Here is an 18,162-nt window from a genome sequence, read left to right on the forward strand (position 1 = left end):
GTGGGCACCGCGAAGATACCGAGTCGCCTTTAAGCGCGGACAGTGCTTGACCGGTGCTGATCGGTTCGTGTACCGATCGAGTCGCAGGCGCGGTCGGCTCATGTGCACTGTGCATTTGTTTTTTTTTTTTTATTTTTTTTTGTTTTCCCACTGCCTGATCGTTCCGCGCACTTTACGTAGACTGCTCTGCCTGCCATGCATCCCGTCCTAGAAGAAGCATGCAGGTGGGTCATTTGCAGCGATATTCTTAATAGGAAGCAAACACTTTTGATATACTCGTAGGACAGATGGGCCTAACTGGCGTTGCGGAAATCTTCTACTGTCATAGACCCACGTGCCATAATTCAGAAAAGATAACTTTCGGAGAGGAAGAAAAAATTCATTTTGATTGCTTTGTTTTTTTTTTTTTGTTTTTTTTTTTTACTCGTTTAGATAATATTAATTTCAACCAGTGGAAGGTATTTATAATCTAAAGAATAAATTCTTCCGAAGTGTAATTATCGTTGTGTGATCATTCTTATTCTCGTACGTTATGTTTTGTGTTACTTTTTTTTTTTAGTTTTGTTTATAATACTTTTCAGAAACAAGACTGATGAGTACGAATAACGAGCGGAAGTGCGTGATGTAGAAAGATATTGATAGTGCTATTATTTCTTTTCTTTTCTTTTCATCGATACTCTTCGAATCCGCCAGAATTGAGTAAACCAACGTATAAACGATCAAACAGAATTATTATTGTTCATATTTAAATTTGAAATGTGGCATAGTGAACCAATAGATAAATAAACACTAGATTAAAACAGGTAATTAATATTTGCCTAGTACCTGATATCAATTTCATTTTGCGCAGATTTAGATTTTTTTTTCCATCATTTAAATAAAGCAGAACGCATATTTTTTTCAAATAGAATTTCAAGCGTTAACTGTATACCTATATAATGTAACACGCTGCGTTGTCAGATTGACGTGTTTGGGTATTCGTTATTTTAGATTTAATCTTCATTCGATCGTGATTTCAGTGAATAAATACATGAATGAGTGAATAAACTGTTTAAAAAAAAATAAAACACATGTTACCAAAGAAGAAAAGAACGGAAAAAATTGATAAGCGGTGTCGGGAGTATTTTTCAGGCATAATATGCTTACTTACATATGATGTAGCATCATGTAATTATAATTGGTATACGCAACGTACAACATTAAAAATATCGTGATACATTTTGTGCGAGGTGACGATGATCAAAAAAATAATATACGAAATCTATGAATAGTGATGTAACTATAGTAATAGAACTGATTTCTTTATTGATTGTTACTATTTTGTTTTTTTTTCAGTCGCACTCTGTGCACACTTTCACTTCGCCTGTGTATATTCACATGAATATGTATTGGCGGAGGTGTAACCTGTTGAAAGTTAACGATTTAAACTTATAAGTTTATTACCACGTTGCCACGTAATCTATACGTTACATCATAGACACGCAACTTGATTTCAATTACGTAACGAATTTGGAGAATTAATGAAGATAGTTATTACTGAAGAATCTTTTTACGGTTGACAAAATTCAATAATGAAAAAAACTCTCAGTGCTTTCGTTTGTTTTTTGCTTACTCATCCCACATATATATATTGCCGTTCATTAACTTGACAATTATATATTACAGGAAATAGATTGCGTCAGTTCTTCGTTGATCAATGTCATTCACTCTCACCGCTTATGGATGATCTCAGGCAATAATACATGAATAAACTGACGTATTAGTAAATTTTACCGCATAATATATTATTATTCTGGGGCACGAATCGATTTCTGCGGGATTAAAAATGCTGGCGTGACATTGAACCATACCGAACCTTGCAGTTTATAACAGATTACGGCAATACTTTTGGTTGGATATAATCTGTATTGACCATATCTACCTTATTCATTAATTAGCCTCCCATTCTGACGCATATTATTTGCCGATAAAAACGTTGAATCTCATTCCTTCCATTTGTAATTTGTAATTGTGGTTGGCAATACGCGGAAAAAGAATCACAGAAATTATCATTCGCCATGGTCGATAAAGTACAATCGATAATCTATTATGTTCCGTCGTGTACCTAATACAACCTAATCCAACCACCGGCAAACGGAAATAGAAGCGGTATGCCTTCAATAATTAGTATACGCGAATTTAGTACCCTGCCGCATGGTACAAAGAAAATTCGAATTAAACGACTGTCTCTCGATCGTTTTCGTATGGATTAATTGAAACCCTTTATCGCTGAGTTGGAGAATTTTTACACCACGATGGTGAAATCAAGCGTATGGCTGCAAAAAATAAAAAGAAAAAACGAAATAAAAATTGTTTTCGACGAACAATTCTTGCTCGCTCGTCTTTATTACGTTGTTATATCTATAATTTTGCTTCATGGTTCAATTGGTAAGACCAGAAAAGCGAGACAGAAAAATCGACAACCTCGCGAATGGAAGAAAGGATGAAAAAAATTGATACATTTTTTCTGCATCACCCCCACCGCGAATGCTGTTTTTTTCAAACTTCAATTCCTTTCACGATGCGAGGTACATTTTTTACCCTTCGTAGCCCACGCTGAATTCGTTTGTCCCGGGGGCTCAGCTTCGAGAGCTTCAAAGCTTTCATCGTGCTGGCTGCGTGCTACGGACTGAGTTTAATTCCATGCGGTGTCACTTCCGTAGCTCTGCGGATGAACTTCCGGCTGTTCGAGGCGAGTTAGGCTCCCTCCCAATTTCAATCCCCCCCTGAACGGCTTGTCGAAAATCGTCTGTTTTTATCCTATAACTTTACAGTTGAGAGATTCACACGAAGAGAATAAAAGAGCAGATTTTGACCCTCGAAATTGTTGGAAAAGCGAGGCACATAAGGTTTTTTGATAAAATCTACTTCATGAAAGGCAAAATATGGTACTCTAGAAATAGTGAAAACCACTGTGTACGGAGGAAAATCTGCTAAATTTATAGTACAAAATATAGTTGACATGGGTATTTCTTTTACCAAAAACCTTGATATGTCTCTCTTTTCCTATAGTTTTTGAGTAAAATCTACTAATTTTTTTCTCCCTGTGAGTGTGCACTTCCTCCTCGACTACCGAGTTTTGAACCTTTCGTACATTTAGGAATGTCATTCTAAATTGCCTGATGACGGCAGGCTGGGCCCGACGAAACGTCGCAAAATGAAAATAAAAATATGCGAACCATGCATGATCAAATTCTCTGACCGTCTCCGACGAATCCTTCTACATATTTAAGAAAATCGAAGAGTCACGAAATTTTCACCTTAAAAATAACGGACGAACAATAGAAAATAATGAATACCGTTGCAGCAATAACCGATTACAGTGATCAACAAGTAACTTATAACGAGTAACAAATCGCAATGGCAAAATAACAACTATCGAGTAACAAAAATATCAGCAACGAACAACGAATAACAAACAAGAAGTAAAAACAACAAGTATGTAATAAACAGCAAACGGCAAGTAATAAATAGAAGAAAAAAAATTCAAAATCCCAAATGACAATTACAGCGAACGAAAAGAAAAAAAAACAGCATAAATACGTCAAAATACAAAGTACCAAACATCCGTGAGAAGAAATCTTTCAAGTCCGCAGATAGCAAAAATGATAATGATACGACTGAATATCGATTAGCGTGTATAAAAACCACTTGTTGAACGACAAAGACTGTGCGAAAATATATTACGTCACAGCGTTAACGATTCGTTCGATCGACGCGGGAGATTGATGTGAAACAATTCGTCTTGTAATTCGTCATGTTTTTCCGTTATGTCGTTTTATTCCTTCTCGCGTCGCTTCGCGGCGTGATTAATGCCTCTACTTTCTTCGTCTCCAGAAACCGCTGAGAGAGCTGAGCCGTTTGTGCTTGGGTACAGCCGTGTCGGGGGGCGGCGGATGCGGGGGTGGAGGTGGCCTGCAACACGTACCCACGGAGATATGTGACGAGGCTAAGGGAGGGCTGCCCCTGCTACAGGTATGGCCCAGCGACTCGCCCAGAGGCGAGGCTGACGGTCAGGCGCAAACTTTCGTGTTCCCCGACACTCAGGAGAGCGTAACTGACAGCGGTATCGATTCGATACAGGTATAAATTTTCACCCAGTTACATTGGATCAGAATTACAGAGACCGTAGTTTAATTTGACGACAAAATTTTAAGGCCCACGGTTCACAGTTTTTACTTTTTTCCGACTTTTGTTTCCATTATTCATTTTCAACGAGTTTCATTCTCCCCTGTTCTGATCTGCTATATGAATTTTTATCATCGATCCACGTATGAATAGAATTATTATCAGCTTTGGATCGATAGTTCGTCAATCGAGGAAATTTAAAAATACTTTCATTTGTTGTATCATTTTTCATTTGGCATTAATTTTTTCGTGCCACTTCTTATACAGGGATTGACGTGTTATCCCGTGAATAATTAGTTTCAAAGTTGAGAACGGTTAAAAAAAATATCTATCGTTTAGAAATTTTTTGTAATCATATCATTATTCGATTCCCAAAGGTGAATAATTTCCGGAAAATACGCGCTTATCACTTGACTGTAACACTCGATACTCGTGGAATGGGAAAGAATAAATTTGAAACTTGATCCACTTACCAAAGTCCTCTGAGACTCCGTATCCTTTGGATAATTTACAGGTTTCTCCGTCGCCTTGTGGTCCGATTTGTTCCGGAAGTCCTACAACGACACCTCAGCCGTCGCGTCGGCCAAGTTTGCTGCATCCGGATCACGCGCGGCTTCATCTTCATCACCTTCATCACCACCACGCGAGTGGCGGTTCAAAGTGCCCCTCATCTCCGGATAGGAACCCGTCCATTGACGAAGACCCACCACCCGGACCCCCAAGTCCGTCTAGCTCGACTACTAGCAGTTTACACTCGATGCCCAGTTCTGCCATGGCTTCGACGCATTCGCAGGATAGAAGACGAAGCAGCAGGTGAGAAAGAAATAGAAAAAGGAAAATAGAGAATTGAACTAAGTCCAAGGGGTCAACCATAATTCTTGAACCGATTCACAGATTAGGCTCCAGAGAAAGTTTGAAAGAACTGAGATGGTTGAGAAGATCTGTTGGGATTTTAGCAAAGATTTCTGTAACCTGAATTTCATTCTGACACACTTGAAGATACGCGACACGACTCGAAACTATTCAAAGATACTGTCAACGACGGACTTCTAAACTGCGAAGTCTATTTGCTAAAATTACCGAACAAGATAATAATTTAGCGTTGTTACAGTGAATTTCACAATTTTTTTCTTTGTATTTCTTTGGAAAATATGGAAGATATTAGCTGCCAACTATCGGGGGTCACCATCATACTGTGTACATTCTGGAGGCCACAGTTTTCATTTGAAATCAACAGAGTTTCAAATTTACTTCAAGGACATGTCTTTCTTCCAAATGAACCTAAATTTGGAGTAACATTATTGTTGGAAGTATTTTTTTATTACAAAAAAATTTTTGACAAAAATGGCAAATAATTATGCTCTCTTGTTTAAACACATCTAAAAAATGAAATTTCAATTTTTCTGGGGGAAGTTAGGCCCATATAGAAGAAAGACATGTCCTCAAAGTAAATTTCAAGCCCTTTTGATTTCAGATCTATATCAGCTGATATCTTCCATATTTTCCGAGGAAATAATTACAAAAAACTACGATATTTATTTGAATATATGTATAAAAAGTTCTCCAAAGTTGCAATAAATTATATACATTTCTCTCTTGTTAAAAAAATTCATGAAAGTCACTAAAAAAATTTAGTCCTAAGCCTATTTCCCACCTTAAAACTGAACTGAATCAAACCAATGCCAGATGAATCGCCCTTCCGCAACTATTCTGTGTTAATCTCGCTCGAATGCTATTTGGCACTCTCCGATCCAGTGTTCCGAAATTACGTCTTCCTCGCTCGAAGTTTGGATCCATACTGGCTCCATCCCATTTTCCGATTTCGGTCCCTCGCTCGGTTGGCAGCCTCGCTAGATCGCCTTTCCAGCTCTCCTCTATTTTCCTCTCTCTCTCTCTCTCTCTCTCTCTCTCTCTATTTCTCTCTCTTTCGTAATCCGGCTCTAGACAGATTCGACAACAAGGGATTATCTTTTCTTAGTTGTATAGTGTAAATTCATATTAGTCGGTAATAACTCGGACTTCTTAGGTATATAAAGTAAATCATCCGAACTCATTAATAGATCCATTCATTTTGGGTTCGTGACAGATACTTCGTAATACTTGAAATGACCTGTAGACACTCCAAAATAACTTCGAATACCTAAATGAACTCGAAAAGACTTTGGAAGGCTTCTGAATATTTCGATACAATTTTGAAATACTTTGAATGACTTGATACGATTTCAAAACACTTGAAACGACTTCAAGATGCTTCAAATAAAGATGCTTTAAGAAACTTCTAAAAAATAACAAAGAAATTTCCAAACACTTCCAAGGACTTGATTAACGTGGCTTCAACGTACTTCAAAATAATTCAAACAGTTTGAAGGTACTTGTATAAAATTGAAAGTATTGAAACCACTCGAACAATCTTATGACTTCTGAGTTTGTAAACAAAATGCCGATTTTTACTATAGTGGATTCAGCACGACATCACGGCATTTCAACAGTAGACTTTTTAAGCACTTGAAAGTACTTCAAATAAATATGACCGCGACTCCTCACGACAATTAAATGAATTCACGTTGTTCAGAAACACTTATCCCATTCCATCTTCAGATGTACACAAAACGTATCTGACTAATATCGCATGTTTCACATCGCAGCACTACAAAGTTTCGCCTAACATCTTTAGATCATCTTTTCGCAACCGAACATACAGACTTTTTTTCCTCTTTCCAATCTGTGATCCATTCTTCAGGTCAGTGAACCAATTCACTGTGTAATTTTCCACTCTACAACGAATTCCATCCTGCAAATAACTCATCTCTTCGTGCCGTAGGTACGTAATACGAACTCCAGCGTTAAATTCTTAGTTGATCTTCTCCAAACCGAACGTACAGCCTCTTCCCCAGATCACATCAATTCCCTTGACACCATCCTCTTCTATTCTTGACTTTCTTCCGTCATTCAGTATCTGATGTCAACGAGTACCTTACCTCTGATCGCTGCCTCCCCAGGTACAGCATGTTCGACGCATTGGACTTGGAGTACGCATTGCTGCGAGCAGCAGCGAGGGGTTCGGTGGGTCCCTATTCGCTCTCGGAGTCTCTTCACAAGCTCACCTTTACCCAAAGCCTCGCATTTCCCGCGTTGGCTCGGGGTCTGGCTTCGAAACAGAGTCGCCTGCCGGCCGCGCGGCCGAAGCAGGACGCCGAGACCGGGTTGAACGCGTTCGCCAAGGTCGTGACCGCTCTGGTCCTCGTCCTTGTCAGCGTTCTCGTTTTCGGCGTGGTCTACAAGTTTGTGAGGACGTGAGGGTGGCTTTTGGGTCCCAGCGGGGACCAATCCGGCACTCGTCACGATCCTGCTCACAGAAACCACGACGACTCTTCGGCCGGAAGACTCTTCAGCAACACTTGAACGCCGCCCCGTCGTCGCTCTTCCGGGTCCACAAACTTGAAGATCCACGAATTCAGGACGGAATTTAGCCAAGCGTGTCATTGGCGATTGGGTCCGATAAAACCTCTTCGCGATATCATCGCCCCCGATTTCTTGGCGAAGAAAGCGAAGAAATATGAGATGATATTTTACACGAAAATATAGTTAGCAGGATGAGCTGTAGTTACGTTCTGTCAGATTGAAGAAGAATTATTCAAAATTTTCAATTTTCATGCGGCTTGCGTCTCCCGTTTTGCATTTCTGTTTTGGAAGTAATGAGATTTGGTTATCGATTTTGATACTCAAGATCATTTCACTTCCCATTCGATTCGCAGAACGCTTTCATCCTCTCTTGCGAAAAGAAAGACAAGCCGATTAAAAATACAAACAGCATTAGAAATATGGATGTAGATAATATGCACGACAAGAAGACGTATCACAAAATTCTTTTTTCTTCATTTTTGTATTCCGTGGGACATTCTATTCGAAAATCCGTTTCAATTCGACCTAATCTGTGGTAAACAAGACTTGCCTCACGTGCACGTGTACAGTGCACACATAAACTTGCACATCCAAATTATACATGAAAACGTATATATAAATATACTACATCAAAAGCGGCCTATGTAACTGTGCTTTTTTCAGAATCATGAAGCACGGCGAAGACCCACCGAATTTACCATACCTATAATGCTGTAGACGTCAATAGATACATCGTAAATATTAAAAGGAAACAATATATCTGACACAAATACGAAAGTCTGTTTATATATATGTACACAAAATTCACATCCAGCACCCCAGCCTGGAGTTTTTCAGAAACGGGGCTCGGGATCCGAAAATTGAATAGATTTATTACAAATTGTTGTTTTTTTTTTTGTTTTTTTTTTAGTCTTCGTAGCGTTTTGAAAAACTTTTGGCTTAACTGTTGAATCTGAGTTGGTATTGTATATATCTACACATGTGAGCATGTTATAATAATAACTGTATATCCGAGGATTATTATTGTTATACACAATGTACTGTATAAAATAATAATACCTATTCATATATCATATTTAACAAAGTGTACTTTACGCTGTGATTTGCGGTATGCGTAGTATGTATGTATTGTATAATATACATATATACACGTACGTGTATACAATCTTTTTTCTATATATCAAGTGCCGATATTTACGCGCCCCTGTATTTTTCACCGTTCTGCGTATATATAAAAATATATCGTACGGTATTTAATAATTAATCATAGTTGTAATTATAATTAATTAATTAAATTAATGAATCATATACGACGCTCTTCAATTAAAGTGCTTTATGTATGATACTATCTTCTCGACAATCGCTGATATTGTGTAATTATTATCAACATTATCACTGTTATTATTATGATTATTATTATAATTAACATATACACACGGTATACGTAGGTGATTATATATATATACTGTTATGATAAGGTATGTTAATTAAAATCGTTATGAAACCGCGGCTGATATACCTTTTTACATGGCCTCATATATCATCAATGATAGCTATATTTAAATAGGATTGTATTTATTCTTAAGACGAACAATTATACTCAGCACTTGAAAAAGAAAAAACGAAAGAACAAAAATCACACCTCGATATAATATTCCATGACATGATAATATAAAAAATGTTAATCCAAAACTGTCAGTCCATCGTTATTTTCTTACTACTGATTACTTCCGAGATTCATTTGATTTTATTGCCCATTTGAAAAATTGAAATAAAAAATTATTGTTGCCAGAAATAAAGCAAGCTTTCATTATAGCCCACGAAATTTCACCATCAGTAATCATTATTGCATATTTATTACTTGTACAATCAGTTTTCCAATTTCTTTCCGTTAGTTATAGTTAGCACTATATGTACAAACAAAATTTACCCATTTTTAGTCTCTGCTGCATTCGAGCTGGAAATGAAAAAAAGTGATTATTATATAAAGGTTTGTAATCGATTTCCGGTATCATTTAATCTCTACATTCCTTAAAGTATATGCAATCTAGCATAATATGCCAAATATTGTGCTAACAAACATCTTTTACAATAATTCACCTCGTTAAAATTGGATTTTTCCGTTTTCGTTATAATTCTGGGATCATAATTATTGAATAATTATCTGAGCTATTATCCTTTGGAAGTATTATACAATAGGATTTGTAGATCTAAATATTTAGATCTCATGTTAAGCCTAGTGACTAGGGAGTAATTCGCAAGAGAAGTGAATTTAGTACATTTTGTTCATCTAGTTTCATTATAATATTTTTATATTCTTCCAATAAATAATTCTTGTCATGAAGTAGTTGATTCAGGTTGAGGTTATTTCCTCTATTGAGGAAAGTAGCCAATTTCATCTTTGTGTTGTAAATTTCGGTTTGCGCATGCGCCAGCCTTTATGTATTCTTTTTTACTTCAAAATCGTGACTGAAATACTCTTGCCATTCTACAGTTTCAAATGAGACCCTGGTCGATAATTAGTGACTTTTGAGAATGATCTTAAGGACAAAAGAAAATCCCAAGTGTAACAACGGCAGCCATGTTGGTTCTAGTCGAGAATTTCTTATAGTGAACCATCGTACTGTTGCTTTATTCTTTACACTGATTTTTGTTTGGTTGTGGTGAAGAAGCACTAATACGAATATTTGACTTTTATGAATCGTTATTACCTACGTATATTATTACTTGTGCCATACGATAAGTATCACGAAAAATTATATTTAATGTATTTCTATCGTCTACGATGATTATTTTTTTTTGCTCAGTTTAATAGCATAATATTAAATAAATATCTCACTTACCTCGGAACTATGTTCAACTTTAACCAGTAACAACTAAGATCTCTCTGGCTAAGCAGCTCCGTCAAAACTCAATCATCACCCAGGGTCAGAAGATTGTATGCAGAGCACATACATATGTATAATCAACTATTCTGCATGAAATACAATAATAATCAGATTGATAATATGTAATTCCATTTGCATGTATTCTTTTTCGAGTTTCTGTATTTCACACCAGTGTGCTATTTAGTCATTTATTTAGCCACTTATCACGGCTATATTCAGTTTTATACGCGCTCATAAGTGTTACACGTGCATTTGCATTTACACATGTGCTAATTGCGGGGTTGGTATAGGTATGTACATGTGTATACATATATATGTTTCGAGGCGGGATTGAGGTTTCTTAACATTTTTTACTGTCGTTTTAATTCTTTCATTTGAAGAACATTACATTTTTTTTTCTTTTTTATTTTGATTCCTCCTCACACCTAGTGCTAGGGTATCTACAGTGATATTTTCTTACAATATTACGTAGCTATGCTTTTTTGTTTTACTTTATTTGATGTTTTTTTTCTTGTGTTTCTTCCAGCTTGTTCGATTTCTCTCTCTCTCTCTCTCTCTCTCTCTCTCTCTCTCTCTCTCTCTCTCTCTCTCTCTCTCTCCATCTTCGTACAATCTCTTACCTCTAGTAGTTCATTGTTTACTTTAGTTTAGTTTTCTTTCGTGTCCAATTTTCTTTCTGGTTTTGAATTATTTACACAAAACTTCCGTTTATTGCTAAATTTACAAGACCTTGTAGTGTATACCATTTTTAATAATATATAATATGTATATGTTGTTACGTTTTGCGCTTTGTGGTTAAATTTTCGGTGTGGTTATATTATTATTGATTTGTTTATTCATCTGTGTTTTGTATTTCGTATCATGCTGTGAAAGCATAAAACGTGTTTGACGAAACGTTTATTGGGTAGTGAATTAGTTAGTTTCGTTTCGTAGGTTTTATGATTGATTGATTGTTGTGTATTGTATTGTAAACCTATTATTATTTATTATTATTATTACTATTATGGTGGAGCCTTCGTGTCCTAGGCCCGTAAATGTAGGCCGTGTGATCGTTTATTCTTGTGTTTTTCTGTTTGTTAGTGTTTATTGTACAGGTTTTTTCATTTCGCTCTTCATTCCTATTTATTGTTTGGTTTTTGGTATAAGATAGTGTTTGTTTTTTTTGTATCTTTGGTGCGGAAATAACCAATATAATATAACTGGAAGAACAAGATGAAGAAGGAGAAAATAAATACAGATAATCTATAAATAAATGACAGAATAAATTGTCAAGTATGGTCTTCTTCGCGTTTGTGTTTCTAATGCCAGGTCATTTTTCTGTCAAAAAGCTCCTTCCCACAGTGATGAAACAAGAAATAAGCTTAAAGTACAGAAATAAAAAAGACATAATAACTTTCAAAAAAAAAAAAAAAAAAATGAGCAAGCTCTTTGCAGACTGCACTACGTCGAAATCCTTTCTACTCTTTTTTTGTTTTCAGTTGATGCGTTGCAGGTAGTCTTCTCGATTTTCGAAAACACTCGTCATCCGGAGTCAATAATGGGTTATGCAACAATGCGTCAATTATTAATTAATGACGGATGCTAAAGCTACATTTCTAGAATACAGGGGCGGCAACAATACAGAAGGGAGCGCCATTTCTACTTAAGCGAAATAACGAGTCAACTAGTTATCACAAACATTCTTCCACTCTCGCTTTCGCTGTTATCCACTGTCGCTAGTCACCAGACGAACACATTATCTTCAGCTGTAGTTTACACATAAGCAGTTGGGAAGAATGTTCTACAGGAGTGGTTCTACGGATACACGCCAAACGCTAGTTTTTACCAGAATAAAATATTTTGCGTGATGACCCGGTTATCTTTCCAAACTCTTGGTAAACCCTCCGGAAGAAACAAGACGGTTGATGATGTCACACTCCTCTCTGTTCTCTCTCTCTCTCTCTCTCTCTCTCTCTCTCTCTCTCTCTCTCTCTCCTACATAACACAAATACAACACATCCACGTGTGTGTTCCAAACACATTGAGTCCGGATGTAAACTAGCTATAAATATATCCAAAGTATAGATAGGGTAAAAGGAAGGCAAAAGAAACAAAACCTATGAATAAAAAACGCTCTAATTCAAAAGCCATGCTTGCCGAAATATCGTTAATGTACACTAGGCTGGTTACGCAACAAGCCATCACGTCATTGATGATATTCACTTCAAACCGACTCGTCCTTGCAACGACTATCACTGTCTACGTTGAGAGATTACTGTGTACAACCGGCAATAGGAAACCAAAGTGAAAAATCGAACTAAACAACCAAATAAAACCAGACCCCTCAGGAATCGAGTCCGCCATTATTACCCCGGCAGAAGGTGACGCGCCCTACTGTACGCTTTCCCCTGAGACCAGGATAGTAGATCAAATCTTTCACTTTCTTTCAAACACCATCATCTACTGGTAGATGATCGGATGAATTGGTTCAACGGGCAGATCACTGTCCAAGTCCAGGGGAATGCTGTCCCGTGCTACTAGATAGTGCGTCAGCAGTTGACCCTTTCCTTTAACGAAGACCAGCCCACGCTGCTCAAACTCGAAGCCGAAGGGCTCTAGGATCTTCCGGGTCTCATCAGTGACCTGGAGCAGAAACTCGAGGTGAATTTCGGACGGCCTCTATCTTTCTGAACAAACACGTCATGCACCACTAACCTGAATGCAGCCGACCTTCCCAGTGCTTTCCATCCGAGAAGCAACGTTCACGGTGTTTCCCCAAATGTCGTAGTGAGGTTTCCTGGCACCGATAACGCCAGCAGTTATGGGCCCATGGTTGATACCCATTTTAAGCACGAAGTGATTGAAGCTCTGCTCGTTTATGCTGGACAAGGCCTTCTTGAGTTCGAGAGCAAACTCGACCAGGGTCGAAAGGTGACCCCACCTCGGACCGTCCTCGGGCTCATCGGACTCAGTGATACCGGAGGCTGCCATGTAAGTGGAACCGATAGTCTTGATTTTGATGATGTCCTTGAACTTGGACTGGTCCAAGATCTGGAAAGAAAGGTCACGTGCTTGAGCTGTTTCAGTGGCCGCGAGGAATCTAATATTGGGGCTCGACTCACCGCGTCAAAGTCCGAAATGACCTCATTGAGGAACCTGAGGCACTCCAGTCCCTGGTTGTTGATGCTTTCCTCGCTATAGAAGTCAGCGAAGTTGGGCATGCTCGCGAAGAGGACACCGACCTCGGCGTAGCTCTGACTGTAGAGATCATCGTGGTGCCTGGCAGTGGACAGAAAATAGGCGGCCACGTGCGGCGGCAGGATGTTGTAAATCAGGGCGCCGTTCCTCCGCTTCATGTCAGCGACGCGTTCCCGCTGTGCTACGACTTCCCTGCCTCGTAAGTAAAGAATCCTCCTCGCTTTCTCGGTCTACAGTTAGAAAAAATCTGAACTACTGATCTCCGTGATTAACGAAATAATGGTGATGGATTGTTACAGGGAAAGTTTAAGCGCCTGAACAAGGTTGAAACCCATGTTGGATTAGGGTGAGGAAATGGGTCGTTACTGGAAAGCCTGATTTTTCCCGTCCTTGGACGATACAGTTATAACTTGACCGAGACTGGCGCTTGCGCAAAGCTCGTGAGTTACTCCGTTCAAGAGGCGGGAATCAAGACCTGTGCGAGAGAAATAGCACTCGGCGAATTTCCGCCCCTCAAAAACGCGAGCGGAATTTCATTTCACCGTATACCTAAGTTCTGGTAAATGAATACCTCTGACCATTCGCGGCATACGACTGATTACTCACGTATTTTGCGACGACAACGAGGGTGAGCGTGATGAGTATCAGCGTCGCTGAGAGTGCGTACTTGAGCGGAAAGGCGACTGAGCCTGGTGGGTAGATGGCCAGGTCTTCCCTGTCCAGACTGGGCCCGAGGATCATGACGTTGACGCTGCACTGAGCGCTGGCTAGGATGCTCATGAGGAGGGCCTTGCCAAGGTAGCTGATGTAGGCGGGCATGGAGATAACAACGAGGGCGAGAACGCCGACATAGGAGTAGTAGGAGGGGTACGGGCAGCGGGGGGACCAACCAAGCGAGGTGTTGGTGGGTGGTTCGATGTCCTCGACGATGGCGCAGTTACCCTGAAACAAGACTCAAGATTAGCCGATAATCCGTCCGGCCTTCAACCCGCGACTCACCATGTCAAGCAGCAGGAAGACACTTAGCGAAAATATCATCAGCAGTGCCAGTGTCCGCCGGAACCAGCGCGGTCGTACAGCGCTCCCCAGGCACGTTGCCCCCGCCAAAACAACCCCGAAGAGCGTCACTACCCCAGCCCCACCCCACGTAAAGGGGCCCCACGGCTGTAGCCTCCAAACTGGCGAAGCCGCGACCATTACCAAGGGTCCGCCCAGTAGCGATAGCGGCGAAAATGCCTCCTTCGCACTGTGAAAAGCGTGTTCCACTTGCGGGTCCTTGAACTGGAGGGTGAACCAGGACGCGTGGCCACGCAACTCCGCTCCGCCGTCTGAAAACAGGCTCATTTTATCGTGGCACAAATCAATCATCTCATTATCAGACGGTTGGCATTATGAAAGAGGGACGTTATCTCTCGCTTGACGGGTTGAAGTGCATACAACGATGATGTGGAGTTGATAGGGGATGGAGCGGTTATTTACTTTCACTTTGTTTTTTACCTCTGCTGCACAACTCCTTGCGTAGTCGCTGTCTAAAGTCTTCGGAATCTTCGGCTGGTCCTTCCTCGTCTTCGTCAGCCTTGTTGCGAATCGACTCACCAGTAAATGATGCCAGACTCTTATTGGTGGCTGGAGGTGGACATTGCTTCAGGGCTCTGACGATGAAGTACGTCGTTAAACCGGCCTTCTGCAGTGCCTCCTCGCGTTTTTCTCCGTAGGCAGGTTCCACTTCGAATTCCCCGTTCAGGAAACTCAGGGTGGTGTTCGATATGTGAACCCTCCTTAAACCAAGCAAAGTAACGTTAAACAAACTGCAATATCACTCGTAAATTGTCTTCAAAAAGAGCCATCTTCAAAGTTATTTCTCTGCTAATTCCTTGATTCCATTTTTAGTGGTAAAGCAGGTCGATAAAAAGCCTTTAGTCACGAAGACTTCAGATATCGTGACGTCTCCGCACCGAGCAGCACCAATCATGATCTGGAATACCGGGCACACGTTGATAAAATCACCCAAAACTCACCCCGCCATTCCACTACTCTCCATCTTGTTAGCGAGCTCAACGTCCTTGCTGTAGACATCGAACTGCCACTGCCTCTGACCAAGAACACCGGCCAGAACAGCTCCCGTGTGAATTCCGACCCTCATGTCGACCGGGCTGTTTGTCGTCTGCTGAACGTACTTTATGGCGTCGACCATCGATAGTCCCATGTGTATGCAGAGCACCGCGTGATCTGGCCGCTCAACCGGGGCTCCGCTTATGCAGTAATAACAGTCCCCCAGTATCTTGATACGTAGTTGCTCGTACCTGGTGAACGTCAGACAGAGTTACACACCTCGAGCATCGCCAGGGAAAGACGGTATGCTTTCCAAGTGCTTTGATATAAGCCGCGGTATAAAGAGACGATGACTTTGTCTCACCACTTAATTTTATCGTCTCTATCGACCATGCAAGCACTTGACAAGCATCACCGCCACCGTTGTCCGTGTGTACTTTTATTGGTCTCAGGCATGAATGAGCTTAGCAAAAGAAGAAAAAAGGAACCGTTCAATCACCGTTCACTGAGCTGATCAAATCGAGCGAAAAGTTCGTTTAATATCTTGACCAGTTCGCTGGCGCTGTAGGTCGATGATATCGCCGTGAACCCGACAATGTCGGCGTATAGTATGGACACGTTCTCGTGCCTTGACATGTATATCTTCTTGAACTGGGTGTCCATCGACGCGCCCAAATCCTGCCGCATTTTCACGGCTACGTGCTCCGGCAGGACGCTGAGCAGTAGGCGCTCCTGTTCCGCACTCTGCTCTTCGATTACCAGCTGAACTTCGAGGCTCTGTCTAGTCTCAAGGAAGGCTCTGCGCTGTTGAAACTCCGACAAGGAGTAACTCGAAGCCCCCAATGCAGCAGCACCGGCCGACAGTGTGACCGTCAGTATCTGAACACCGTGAAGAAAAATGATTTGAAGAAAAACCAAGGTGAGAAAATGAGATTCGGAGGATCGAAGAGTCTCTTACTAGCACATCGATCGGTATCTGCGAAGGGGCCTTCGACAGTCCGACAACCGTCACGATGTAGGCAACGGCGCTGCCAAGGGCCAGTAGCGAGCATAAGGACAGCCTTAGCGGAAGGGTGGCAAAGAGGAGGTACAGCAGAAGCAGAAGCCAGCCGAGGCCGTCACGCGGTGTAACCTCGGTAGACTTGAGGAATAGCTGAACCAGTATCTGAGCAATCGAGATGTGCCAGGCGACGAGGGTGATGGTGGACCAGACGAAGTCTCTGGCCTTGGCACCGCGCTGGGCCCAAGCGAGGAGGGCGATGTTGGCGCCAAGGAAGACGCCGGTAAGTCCCCTCGCCGGGGTCTCTGCCTCGGGCGAGAGCAGGATGAAGACGTCGAAGAGAATGGCGGAGAATAGGAAACAGTGCAACCCACCGCGGCGCTGCTGAAGCGAGGAGGCTCGGTAAAGACGCTCGAGCTTGGCGTTCGAGAAGGAGGTCCTTAGGAGGTTCGACGGCCGCCCCGAGCTCAGATACGACTCCTCGTTGGAGGTCTCGGACCTCTGCGCCATGCTTCAGTCTCTTGTCCAAGCTCAGGCCCTCATCGTCCGCATGTCAGCGCTCGCTAATGCCCGACACTCGAGTGCAGAGGTCTTCCACGCACAATGTCCAGGACTCGGAGACGAGGCGCTCCTCGACCCGGGTCGCTCACCTGCCTCCTGGGCGAGGCGTGGCGCGTTTCGTGGTCGCCAGGTCAGGGCGCTCCGCTGCGGCCGCGACTCGCACCGTCAACCGAACACCCGGATGATCAGATGAACCGCCCGCGCGCGGGGCACTGGCCGGGCTACACCGAGCGCACCGCAGTCGCACGACATTCTTCCAGTAGTCGGCGGCGTCCAGGCGTGCGCCTAGCGCTCGCCACCCTCCGGGTCGATACCAACCACCACGTTCTCTGGGCCGCGCCGCGCGCTGAGCGTCGCGACGCCCCCCTCCCGCCTCCCCCCGAGGAGTTATCTCGGCGGCGTTCCCTCTTTTAGATTTATTTACAGAGGTACTGCACGCGATTAACGCCGCTGCCCCTGCCGGGGGCATGCTACTTCACCCCCGCGGGTCGAAAGGTCGGTGAGAGGGGTTCCAATCGGAGAAGGAACCAGAAACCAACTGCCATCTTGCCATCCGCGGGGGCCAAGAATTGCGGTGACCTTGGCCCCGACTGGCCGCCTTCCTACTCCGCTCGGCAAATTCACACTTCGTCGTTTTAGTCGCAGTCGCGGACGTCTGGTCGCTGGGCTAAATTTAGAATCCGAGACACCGGCCCCTTACTCGGTAACCAGCAAGTGTATATTATGAGCTTGTGTGTTTAACTAGGCTGCTGCGGTTGATGCTGCTGCTACTCTTGCTGGATAGAGCGAAGAGCGGAACGTCCGACGGTGTTCGCTTACCGACACCGAGCTATCGCTTTAAAGTCGCAAGTTGTTTGCTGATGCAATTGTAAACGGCACCCGCTAAAGTGCGATTAAAAATGATCACGGCATTCC

At 41.9% G+C, this 18,162-nt stretch overlaps 2 protein-coding genes across 2 annotated transcripts; one reads left to right on the top strand and one right to left on the bottom strand.

The window, feature by feature from the left end:
- Positions 1–9,261, top strand: LOC124305495 (uncharacterized). The gene is made up of 4 exons (XM_046765022.1): positions 1–224; positions 3,877–4,122; positions 4,682–4,980; positions 7,167–9,261. The coding sequence occupies exons 1-4, from the start codon at positions 219–221 to the stop codon at positions 7,462–7,464; spliced, it is 849 nt and encodes a 282-aa protein (XP_046620978.1). The 5' UTR covers positions 1–218; the 3' UTR covers positions 7,465–9,261.
- Positions 9,262–10,973: 1,712 nt separating this feature from the next.
- LOC124305489 (adenylate cyclase type 3) lies at positions 10,974–18,123 on the bottom strand. The gene is made up of 9 exons (XM_046765005.1): positions 16,645–18,123; positions 16,186–16,565; positions 15,653–15,937; positions 15,132–15,412; positions 14,634–14,962; positions 14,241–14,576; positions 13,559–13,864; positions 13,152–13,487; positions 10,974–13,079 (listed from the first exon to the last, which is right to left on the bottom strand). Exons 1-9 carry the CDS (start codon positions 17,194–17,196, stop codon positions 12,897–12,899), a joined length of 2,988 nt encoding a protein of 995 aa, XP_046620961.1. The 5' UTR covers positions 17,197–18,123; the 3' UTR covers positions 10,974–12,896.
- Between the last annotated feature and the right edge of the window lie 39 nt (positions 18,124–18,162).

The sequence above is a fragment of the Neodiprion virginianus genome, chromosome 5, assembly GCF_021901495.1.
Source record: "Neodiprion virginianus isolate iyNeoVirg1 chromosome 5, iyNeoVirg1.1, whole genome shotgun sequence".
In the NCBI taxonomy this organism is placed as follows: domain Eukaryota; kingdom Metazoa; phylum Arthropoda; class Insecta; order Hymenoptera; family Diprionidae; genus Neodiprion; species Neodiprion virginianus.

Coding starts and splice junctions, on each gene's coding strand:
- LOC124305495 (XM_046765022.1), top strand. Junction 4,123..4,681: donor GCGGTATCGATTCGATACAG/GTATAAATTTTC, acceptor GATAATTTACAG/GTTTCTCCGTCGCCTTGTGG. Junction 4,981..7,166: donor GATAGAAGACGAAGCAGCAG/GTGAGAAAGAAA, acceptor CTGCCTCCCCAG/GTACAGCATGTTCGACGCAT.
- LOC124305489 (XM_046765005.1), bottom strand. CDS start 17,196: ATGGCGCAGAGGTCCGAGACCTCCAACGAGGAGTCGTATCTGAGCTCG. Junction 14,577..14,633: donor TCTTCCTGCTGCTTGACATG/GTGAGTCGCGGG, acceptor GTCTTGTTTCAG/GGTAACTGCGCCATCGTCGA. Junction 13,080..13,151: donor GGAAGGTCGGCTGCATTCAG/GTTAGTGGTGCA, acceptor TTTCTGCTCCAG/GTCACTGATGAGACCCGGAA.